The sequence below is a fragment of the Xiphophorus hellerii genome, chromosome 21 (genome assembly GCF_003331165.1).
Source record: "Xiphophorus hellerii strain 12219 chromosome 21, Xiphophorus_hellerii-4.1, whole genome shotgun sequence".
Lineage (NCBI taxonomy): Eukaryota > Metazoa > Chordata > Actinopteri > Cyprinodontiformes > Poeciliidae > Xiphophorus > Xiphophorus hellerii.
The window spans coordinates 24,713,074-24,724,388 of record NC_045692.1 but is presented as its reverse complement, the minus strand read 5'-3'; the positions used below and the strand labels follow the sequence as shown (position 1 = coordinate 24,724,388).

The 11,315-nt window shown below is 39.3% G+C and overlaps 2 protein-coding genes across 14 annotated transcripts in view; one reads left to right on the top strand and one right to left on the bottom strand.

The window, feature by feature from the left end:
• Nucleotides 1-11,315, bottom strand: part of LOC116712080 (NACHT, LRR and PYD domains-containing protein 3-like) — a 612,764-nt gene that overhangs the window by 262,405 nt on the left and 339,044 nt on the right. The gene's annotated exons all lie outside the window — the stretch shown is intronic.
• LOC116712171 (claudin-11-like) lies at nt 745-5,196 on the top strand. Its single transcript, XM_032552067.1, has 3 exons — nt 745-1,271; nt 2,841-3,008; nt 4,144-5,196. The coding sequence occupies exons 1-3, from the start codon at nt 1,046-1,048 to the stop codon at nt 4,401-4,403; spliced, it is 654 nt and encodes a 217-aa protein (XP_032407958.1). The 5' UTR covers nt 745-1,045; the 3' UTR covers nt 4,404-5,196.

The following is an 11,315-nucleotide window of genomic DNA, read 5'->3' as shown; positions in this document are numbered from 1 at the left end:
AAGAGTAAAAACATATTTTATATGTAAAAGTTAAACAAACATTTTTACAATGGAAATAATTCTGAATTTTACATATAAAACTGATCAAAATGAAAATGTAGTACAAAAGAATATTTTTATTCATCATATATTTTAATCATTAACAATAGAAAAATCCAGATTTCTGTATTTTTGAAACAAGTTTTATTTTCCTATTTTTTTATTTGTTCAATGTATATTTATTTATTCAGTTATCTGACTTAATATGGCCGATTTTTATCATTTTCACTTTAACATTTTATTTATTATAAAATATTACATGATTATAGTTAAAAATTGTTATTTATCTTTATGTTTGAACAGTTTAGATGTTATTTTAAGAGTAATATAGCATTAAAATGTCATATTAATATTTTTTGTAGGGTGGAATGATTATGAAACATATCCAAAAATTTTCTAGAAGATTTCTGAGATTAATCTCAAAGTTTCTGAGTTTTTGTTGGATATTTACTCCTGTTTTTCTATCCATAATGTCTCTGATGTTCTGTGGTTTAAAGCTGCTGCATCTGAAGGAACCTGATCAGGATTAATGCCTCTCAGTTCCTTCCTGAAGATGCAGCTCCTGACCTTTGCCCTCCAGATGTCTCAGATCAGCCGCGCCTGCTCCTCTCCTCTCCATCTGGTTCATGTTTGGATCAGATGGATCAGATCAGATTTTCCCTGGCTGGCGTTGGGCAGGGCAGGTTCTCGCCACACCCTGAGATAAATCTTATGATTCTCTTTCCTTGCGGATAACGCACAACAACGGGACGCGGCGCAGCAGCTCCTCGTTTTATTTCAGACTTTTTGAAACATTTTTAGTCGGGAAAACGTCTTTCTGAGAATTTTTTTTCTGAATTACGCAGAAGAACACACTGAAATTTGTGCTTTATTCATCTGGTTAAAGTACTTTTGGACAAGTTTTTATTTCCTGGAGACAGGAAAAGAAATAACCAACGGCTAAAAACCCTCAGGAAGAGGAAAAGTTGTATTTTTTGGAACGCGTAAAGACGCACGGCGGATCTCCATGGCGCACGTCTGCAGGCAGCTGGTTGGCGTCGGAGGGAGCTGCGCGGGTTGGGTCGGGCTCATCTTCGCCACGGCGACCAACGACTGGGTCCGGACATGCGACTACTCGGTGGCCACCTGCCTGCGCATGGACGAGCTGGGCTCGCGCGGCCTGTGGGCCGAGTGCGTGGTGTCGCCGTCCCTCTACCACTGCGTGTCTCTGGACCAGATGTTCTCGCTGCCCGGTGAGCTGCTGCTCCTCAGGACAACCCAGAACCAGAACCTCTCCTGGTCCTGGTGGAAGCTGCTTTCTGATGCTTTGTGACATTTTAGTTACTAGAAAAGTTTGACTGTTTTTATCATTTAACTACTGAGCAAAGGTCTGAATCCGTCCCTCGAAGGTTATTTTTTAAATTTTCTTGATCAATAACTCTCCAGATTCAGTGTGGAAGTATTTTTCAAACTAGGAGGTAAAGCAGTAAATATTTTTCAAAATAAAATAAAAACATAAGTATAGCATCAGCCAGCAGTAATATTCACAACATTATCTAACAGAGACAAAAAGAAACCAAGAACACCTTTAGTGAACAACTAATATAACTTTTCCTTTCTTCTTCTTGAAAGTTTCAGTTTTTCTTGTAGATTTTCAGAAAACAGCAGAGATGAAAAGAAAAACTGAAAGGTGTGGAGAAATCCTGCAGCTGTTGTTGGTATGCAGGAAACCCGCCTGTTAAACCCAACAGCTCTAATTCAAACAAAAACATCTTCTAATGTTTTACTTCTGGTTTTTCACCCAAACTTTGAGATTTAACTTTATTGTTCAGTCCTGGGAAGAACGGATAGAAAAGCTGCCGATAAGCTCCTCCCACAGCGCCGGGCCTCCACCAGAACAAATGTTACTGGACCACAAACTGGACCAGTAATTATCACAATAACTGATCATATTGTTATATTGAGGCCATGTTCAAGTAATATACTGATCATTACATGAAAATTCAAGTTCACCCCTCAGAGATAAACTTTAATTTTGTAAAGATATTTTAAATATCCCAATTCAAACCAAAAACAATAAACAGAAATAAAAATCACTTATAATCAACAAAATGGATAATGATGTCTCTGTAAACAAAAATATTTATCATCAGAAGGGAAATTATCGAGCCCATTCTAACTTTATAATATAATTAATATGTTAATTGATTAATTGCTACAGGCGTAAACACAACTTGAAAAATTTTACTGTCTGTGCCAAACGATTCAAAAAGCAGAAAGTCTTTTACAATTTTTAGGTGATTAGTACGTATATTACGTGTCCATATGTAATGAAAAATTATTTTAGAATAAATTTGATATAATGTTTTCTTAAAATAAAAATAATTAAAACTCTGGAAACATATTTTCATCTCCAGTGAATCACTTCAAAACCATCGACCAGCTTAAAGTTTTTTGTTTTTTAGGTGAAAAGGAAATATAGAGCGTCTCCACTGGTCTTAAATTTTTATGTTTTTGGTTCTTATTTTGTCAACTAGTTGAAAACTTAATGAAAATATGCAAAATGAGTCTGGATTTTACTTTTTGCTGCTTGTTAGTTTTGCACAGATTTATGAATAATTGAACTTTTAAAGCCAAACATTCTCCTGCTGCAGGACTTCTAAATAATAATATGAATAAATAGCTGAACTGAAAGCATGTTAGTGCAGCAGTAGCATGTTTGAGGAGATGTTGATGGTTTCAGACGTACCTCCCAGTGTTCCCAGTGCGCTGCGTTCCAGCGGCTCCAGATGTGTAACCAGAAGCTTGTTGGTGTCTGGCAGCGTACGTCCAGGTGTCCCGGGCTCTGATGATCGCCGCGTGTCTCCTGGGCGTCCCGGCGTTGCTGCTGGTCCTCATGTCCATGCCCTGCATTCGGTTGCCTAGCAACTCCTCCGCCACCGTTAAGAAGCGCCGCACCCAGGTGGGCGGCGTCCTCTTCATCGTCATAGGTGAGGAAGACTCCAGACACGCATTCATTTCCCTGAGCCGGTCGAGTTCACGGGGAACTGCTAAAATATTCACACCTCTTGATCTTTTTCACTTTTAAAAACTAACTTTAATTTAATTCATTAGGATTTAATTGGACCAACTTTAAGCTGTTGGTTGTGAATTACATAAATCTTTGGAGTTTGCATTTTGATGCTCATGAAAAGGAATGTAAACAAATTTTTCTTTTCTCCTGAATGAAAAGTAGTTCCAGCTTTCAGCAGACGGTATTTTTTCCTACATTCTGCATGATGTACTCAGCTGAGGTCTTGGAGGATTGAAAGCTATTTTATCTGAACTTAATGTAAGTAAAAATGCAGATTTTGTTTGAAGTGAAGCTGGATTTTAACCAGATATCCCTCACACTAACCTCCTGCCTGAAAGTAAAAGCTCCCAGGCTCTGCAGCTTGGCACCTCCAGCTTTACTTTTTGTTTTGAGTTTTGGGATTTAATTCACTTAAAGCTTCATTGTGTAACTTTTATGAAAAATATGTTATTTAGATATTTGTTAACACCGTTCACCATGTAGTGACAGCTTGTTGAGACAGATCGATCTCCTCACCTCCTAAGGCTAGTCGCCATGCTAACTAGCCTTAGCATTCATGACAATCTAAGCTAGCTTCAGGGATAAGCAGCGCCACATGGAGGGGTGACTGACAGCGCTAAGACCCGCCTCCTGACTGTGATTGGTTGTTTCTGGTTAGCACTCATATTATATTGTTATAATAGAGAAACAGCTTCAACAAATATGTAAAAAAATTGTTTTTATAAACGTTTCATACTGCAGCAGCTTTAAATATATATATTTTTTATTTTGTAGCTTTTGAGTTTTTTGTATTGTTTTCAACTTTTTGATTGTAGGAACAGCTTCAGAGAACTGAGGTTAATACTGAGCAGCTGGAGGACATATTTCCTCTTCCAGGACTTTCATCTGTTTTACAGGGCAAATAAAAACATGAGGTTCCTTCATAACCCGAATGAATCTGTTTGTCTGATTCTGCTTCCTGGTGGATGAGACGGACAGTTCCTGCCCTCTGGACCAGACGGATTCAAATATGAAACTGATAACCTTTTTCTCATCCTTTCTTTGTCACGCAGCTGTTTTTGGTAGCGTAGCGACCGTCTGGTTCCCCATCGGAGCGAACAAAGCGGAGCACCTCATGTCCTTCGGCTACTCTCTGTACGTGGGCTGGGTGGGAGCCGGGCTCTGCCTGCTGGGCGGCGTCGTCATCCTCTGCTTCCAGGTCGCCCTCATCACCAACCCGTCCAGGGAGAACAGCTTCTTCTACTCCAGGCGGGGCGGAACCGCCCGGGAGGTCGACAGCTCCGCCAACCACGCCAAGACTGAACGGGTGTGAGGGGCGACCGGCTTCCCGTCCTCACTGCAGGCGGGTTCCCCAGGATGCACCGATCCACCTTTTACCCAACAAAACCGATATCTGAGGTTTGGTATCAGAAATGAAAAATGTGCCTAACTGACTTAAAATATTTCTTTTTTAAAAACAAAAACATAAATGTTCTGAATTACAAATTCGTTGATAGCTCTGCTCCGCTACAGCTCAGTTAAAGCTGCAGTGTGTAACTTATAATCTAAAATAAATAATAAAGAATGACCACAAAACATAGAATTAGGCTGAATAGATCTGCACTTATCAATCAGGCACATAGTCACTGATGCCGGATCTAGAATTTCTCTTAATCTCTGGACCGATAGTGATATTGATATTGGATCGGTGCATCTCTAGCTTTATGTATCCATCGGATTTTTTTTAGCTTTAAGCTATTGTATTACTCTGCTATCTGTTTCTCTGTTCAAACCGATCCTCCGCTGAGGTGGTGTCTAGTAAAGTTGGGTCAGAAATTTACCTGAAATGTTTCCTCATGGTACAGTTCCAGGAAGAAGGTTCTGGGTTCAAATCCTGACCTGGGTTCTTTCTGCATGTTCTCCTTGTGGATACGTCCTCCGGATGTTAGCTTATCCTCCTCCTCCATCCCTGTCAGATCCTTACACCGTTTTCTGTCCGCTACTCCCTCTCTCCTCGAACAGGCAGGCTGTTGATTACTCTGAACGCTGCTGCCACCTAGTGGCCGGAGGCCTGTTCATCAGTCAAGGATGAGTAGAAACAGAAAAATACTTCAAGTTTCATTGAATAACAGAAGCCTTTGGGGGAAATATAACAAAGAAATGTAAATGAATTAAAAACATAATTCTAGTTAAAGGGGCAGTATCATGCAAAATCAACATTTTGAGCTTCATATCATGTTACAATGATATTCCCTCATCAAAAACATACTTGGAGTGTTACTTTAATTCTTCATGTATGTTTGAGAAATCTTGTAATCTCCATGGCAACCATTCACCTGGTTGGACCTAGCCCCTGCTGGCTAGTCTGAAGGACTCAGCTCCTTCAGACTAGCCAGCAGCAATTAGCAAACACCTGGTTGAACTGCAGATCAGAAGTACGAGCTACTTCTCAGAGCAACGCTGGTAAAACGTCGTTAAAGGGTTAATAGAGGAGCCATGTTGTGATGACTTCCTGAAGGCGGAGTTTCAGAAAAAAACAGGAGCTTCTTAAAGAGACAGAGACCCAATATCAAGGTATTAAATCTGGAAGTCAAGTCATTCTTAATATATATGGCATTTTTAACAACTCAAAATAACATAGTTACTTGATTGGACTGTAGGAGGAAACTGGGACTGTAACCTAAAGTGTGGGGTCCCTTTATGGACTTTCAGCTGGAAGGAAAGTTTAATGAATTCCAGTTTTCATCTGAACTCAGGTCCACACAGCTGGACTTAAACCTGTCAGGAAAATTACACAAATTCAGCAGATTAAACACATTCAGAAGATCTTTTTATATCGTTTTAAATCATTGCCATATTGTTATACGTTTGAGCTTCTTTCATTTAGATTTTAATAACTTTTCTGTGCTGATTATAAATGAGTTAGCTTAGGTAAATTTTAATGCTAAATATTGCTGTTTGTCACAGTTTCTTTCATTTTTATATTTACATTACTTTAAACAAAATGTATAATTCTTTTTTCTTGAAATGATTCAGAAATAAAAGTTTAATTTTACCTTAAAATACAGTCTCAGTTTGATTTATTTGAGCCAAAATAAATTTTTTCACAGCAATTATTCATTTGTTCATTTTCTCACAAAAACAAAAACTAATTTCCAAAGGTTGGTGGGGAAAGTTAATCCATCATGCAGCAACACAACCAGTGATGTTCTGAAGTCCTTTCCTTTAGACCTGGGTGTCCAACGTGTGGCCCCGGGGCCATTTGTGGACCCTGGACTGACTTTGTGTGGCCTGCACCAGACTGTTAATGGAGCAACAGGAACTTGATGCATTTATTATTTTTTTAATTTGGGTAAAATTATTACTGAGAAGTTAAAATGTTCCCTACAAGACTAATGATTTGTGTTGTTTCTTTCTTTCAGACTAACATCGTAAATAAGAAAATATTCTGATTGTTTTGTCTGGTGAACAAAAAGGTCAAACTAACTAACTGAGTAACCAGCCTGTTTTGGTTCTCTTTAAATATTTCATAACTTTTACACAAAAAACAACTTTAGTGCTCCCAAATCTGCTTTTAATTAACTTTATTACTTAATACCAACTTTATGAATTTTATTAAATACAGAAGGTTTGAGAGCATATCCGTCAATACTGAATTACTTTCTCTGAGTCGCTGCAGGAGACGTTCATGATGTGGATTATTAAAATCAGGTGTTTTCAAGCAGGAAAACATCCCAAGTATGCAGAATCCTGCAGCTGCCCAACAATCCTGAACACATGCAGGGGGCTGAGCTGCTGCCGCGTTGCTGTTTTTTTTCTTTCAGAAATGACGTAGGGATATGCGCGCCATCTTCAGGGGCCATAAACCTAACCGACAAAAACAACTGTCTCACAGATATTTTGAATCTAAGTTACTTAAAATTATTTAGCAATGGTACGAACTTGCTGCGTTATTGGACGTAATGTCCGATCACACGACCGAAACGGTAAAAAGATGGAAAACGGGCTTTCGTTTCACTGTTTTCCTGCCTGGAAACAAGGCGAGGAGGCTAAGCTATCGAAGCTAAGCTATCGGAGCTAAGCTATCGAAGCTAAGCTATCGGAGCTAAGCTATCGAAGCTAAGCTATCGAAGCTAAGCTATCGGAGCTAAGCTATCGGAGCTAAGCTATCGGAGCTAAGCTATCGGAGCTAACGAAAAGGAGACGAATGTCCTGGGTAATGGCGGTCAGACGTCCTGATATTATGTTCTCCAACATCCCAACTTATCTACAGGTTTGCTCCAGACTTGTCCATTCTGGTGAGTGTCTAAATTGGCTTTGTTGGTGTTATAATTTTTTGCTATGATTTTGTCCGGGTTTACTCATGTTCAGTAAAATTAGCATAATCAATGCTAAGCTTAGCTAAAATGTAGGGCGCTAACGTGTTGTCTTACATTGACTTCCTCAATTTAGTATGTTAAACCTGAGAGAAAACGATAGCTGAAATGCTTATTTTATGGAAAAGGCACTAATAGCCAGGAATATTGAGGCTTATATTTTTAAATTTTCAGTAAGCTTCATTTTAAAAAGCTACACTATGTGTAACAGTGGCTGGGTTAAACCAGTAAATGTAATGCCCAAAACAGCAATTCCCTGCTATGAAAAATCTGAAGGATTTTATTTTGGAGGGTATGTGATGCTCTTATTTTCACAGTCCAATGTCGTGGTCAGTACTTTAGGAGAATCAAGCATCATTAGTCATATGGTTCTTTCTTCCTTTGCTATTCTGCTGTCTTGTCTGTATTACATGTTCCTATATTTCTAAATGCCAGGTCAGTCCTCTGGTAACCTGTGAGGAATATTGAGGCTTTTATTTTGAAATTATCAGTAAGCTCCATTTACATCTTTTTCTTTAGTATAGAAATGCACTACAAACCTATGATATAAGCAGAAACTTTCTGTAAGTAGGAAAGAAGAAAAAATACATCCAAACTATTTGGACTGCTTCTGAGTTTTTATCGCAGGGTAACGAAGTCATCTGACCGTTTTGATTGTGTCTCTGTGCTGGTGGTCTGAATTTTTAATAAAGGGCCGTTTTCATGTACAGTTCCATAAGAACCTTACACAAACAAACATAAACATGCAGTGAATAAATCGATTTTCAATCAGTTGTTTGCACCAAAGAGTTAAGAATAAACACTGAGGCTCTTTAAATGTGCAAACATTTGAAATTTTAAATGGAAAATTGTGACTGCATGCAAAATAGACCATATTGCAGTAAACATATTGAGAGGTAATGCAAAAGAAACATTTTTCCCCATGTGCCCAGAGGACTCTGTAGCTTTCAACCGACACTCTCAAAATAAAATTTTATTACAACCTTTTTCGGTGTTGGTATCTTTATTTGGCAGTAATCCGACAGGAAGGAGGGAAGACATGCGGCAAACGAACCGAGGGTGGAAGTCCACCTCGGGACGGTTCCACTGCTGTGGCAAGCCTCTTTTAAATTTATTAATAAATTTTCTCTTTTTTTATTTTTTGCTAACACTTACCCTAACCAGAACCATTTTGGTTCTCATCACTCACTAAGTAGGTAACTTTTTTTAGTTTCTCAAAATCTGTGATCGAGGGGCATCGCGTGGCGCCCACATACCGAGGCCACGGACTTCAACACGACCGTCCCGAGGTGGACTTCCGTCCTCGGTTGATCTGCTGCGTGGATTCCCTGTTGGATTACTGCCAACTAAAGCTACGAACACCAAAAAAGTTCATAATAAAAAAATTTCAAGAGAAGCAGGGCTATAATTTGGTTAAACAAGTTTAAAATGACTTAACTACTAAAAACAAGTTTAAAATGATGTAACTATTCAAATGTTGTCAATAAATACAAAACAAAGGAAACCGAATAATAATAATTCTAAATGTTGTAAATGTAAAATCTCTGCTGGAGATTTTACATTTGCACCTTACAAGGATACTGTATTCATTTTAGTTCAACACTGAAACCCAAACAAATGTCCAGATGACGGGACCAAACCCAAAATGAACACTGGGTTGACTGGACATTTTTTTTGTGGGGAAACTGGAGTGCCCAGAGAAAACCCATGGAAGAACAAGTGGGAAGTCATTTCACTGTAGTCTGTTTTTGAGAAAAACCCCGAGCACCCGGAGGGAAAACCAACAACACACTCATCACTCACCAGTAGGTAACTTAGTTGAACCCTGACACCCAAACAAGTGTCCAGATGATGGGACTGCAGCTCACTTAGTTTGTGGCATTTTTAAAGGACAGCAGAGTCTGTAATTTATTTAAAGCCAAATGTAAAGCCTGTGTGGGTTGTCTCTGAGGTTTTCCGTCGCTCAGTTCCATCCAGGGCGGTCTCCTCTTGGCTGACTGGACTCTGCACAGGTGGGGTGGACTTCACACATGTTGTCTATGTTTACTTAAAGGGATGACAGATTGCTTCACCCAGGACTTTGAAAAAACGCGCAACAAAGGAGAGTTTCTCCGCAGGTCTTCTAAGATATTTTAAAACTGTCGCCACAAACATTCTGTCCAATACTGCGTTTTCTGATAGAAGCAAACTTCCTACAACTAGACTGGATCCCCTGAAAGTTTTACAGATGGCATAAAAAATCTTCTGGCTGTGAAAAACGATCATTTCTGGGTTACCGTCAATTTTGTCCCCCCGAAATTCAGCCCAAACTTTCTCCAAGTTGGTTCATGAATGGTACGAACATCCTCAAGACACAAGTGAAATCCTGATGTTTTAATGGCCTGGGCAATCACGCTGTGCATCAACAAAGACAATGAATCTTTTTGGTCTTGAATATTTGAAACCTCTGATTGCACTGAGGAAGATGACATCTCACTGTCCGATAGAGTTTCTCCCTCAGATGAATCAGACGTTAGTGGAGATGAGGATTCATTGAACTTTGGATGCACTTTAAACTCCTGTGCCCCTGGATGTTCCACGATATAAAGCCCTTCCTCCAGCTCTAATTCCTCCACCTCCAAATCTGATACCTGTCCTGGAAGAACAAAGTCCACCCCAAACTTTGTCTTCTGTTTAAACACCTGTACCTGTAAATTGTTGGTTGACTGGATCTCAGGTACAGTGGTTTCCAGATCTTCAATACCAGATACTTCATCTGGAGGAATGAAAGCTCCACCGGAGTGGTTTCATCAAACCTTTGCTTCAGTTCTGAGTCCTCTTCCTGCAGATCCTCCGTTGACAGGATCTCTGCAGGAATGATGGTTACCATCGGTATAAACTTTGACTCTGGTTCTAATTCCTGTACCTGAAAATCTCTTGACTTGATCTCCAGTACAATGTTTTCTAGATGTACAATGTCCGATACATCTTCTGGAGGAATTGAGGGCTTCAGAGCAGGAAAGTTCTTCTCGGTGGAAGACGTTTCCTGCTTGTCGGGTGTTTTCATTGGCGTAACCTTTGATGAATGCCTGCGAGAGAATCTGGTGAAAAATCCCTTGATCTTCTGCCTCAGGGTATTGAACGTGGCAGCCTGGGTCTCTTCGGATTTAGAAATAATTTTATTTGCCATTATAGCTCTAGATATAGATTCTAGTTTGAGAATCTTCAAGTTTTCTGCTAACCTACAGAACATCAAGAACTGATCCTGGCTCTGTGACAAACAAGTGCAAAGTGACGGTTAGACAAAAAGAAGAGCAAATACCGAACCTGACGTATGACGTCCGTTCATACGTCAGAGGCATCAAACCCGAGTCTTATGATCTCATGTAATAAGTCATGTGATGCCGTGGCGTCAAACTACGCATGTGGACGATTTGCCGTAAACCCTTTAAAGCCGCTTTATGGAACCGGCTGTCTAAAAACCAACTAGGTTCAGTTACTTTTGTTTAGTATTACTGCCTTTAATGTTCTGTGCTTTTATTTTGGTAACGGTAGCTATGGTAACATCAACAGTTCTATCTGAGAAGGTTTAGCTCAACGAAGGAAAACGTTAACAAGACAGAGAAACGCATCAAAGGCAACTTAAATTTAGCTTCAGTCATTAAGGGAACAACAAGGTAACGGCGATTGAACTACATTTGAATATATTAAAATGTTTATAAAAATTCTGATTTCTTACATTTATGAAAGGAATTGTACCAATATAACTAGCGGCTGTAATTTTGTCTCGTTCAGCTCTTACAGTGGTTGATGAGATTTAAGGAAGGAGATAATAAATCATCATTTTACCACCTTCTGAACTGACTGCTGCTTTATGAGGAAGTCCAGCA

What these genes read in the sequence shown, in the direction of transcription:
- LOC116712171 (XM_032552067.1), top strand. Translation starts at nt 1,046, where the DNA reads ATGGCGCACGTCTGCAGGCAGCTGGTTGGCGTCGGAGGGAGCTGCGCG. An exon ending in CCAGATGTTCTCGCTGCCCG is followed by an intron (nt 1,272 to 2,840) that starts GTGAGCTGCTGC and finishes GGTGTCTGGCAG; the next exon opens with CGTACGTCCAGGTGTCCCGG. An exon ending in CGTCCTCTTCATCGTCATAG is followed by an intron (nt 3,009 to 4,143) that starts GTGAGGAAGACT and finishes TTTGTCACGCAG; the next exon opens with CTGTTTTTGGTAGCGTAGCG.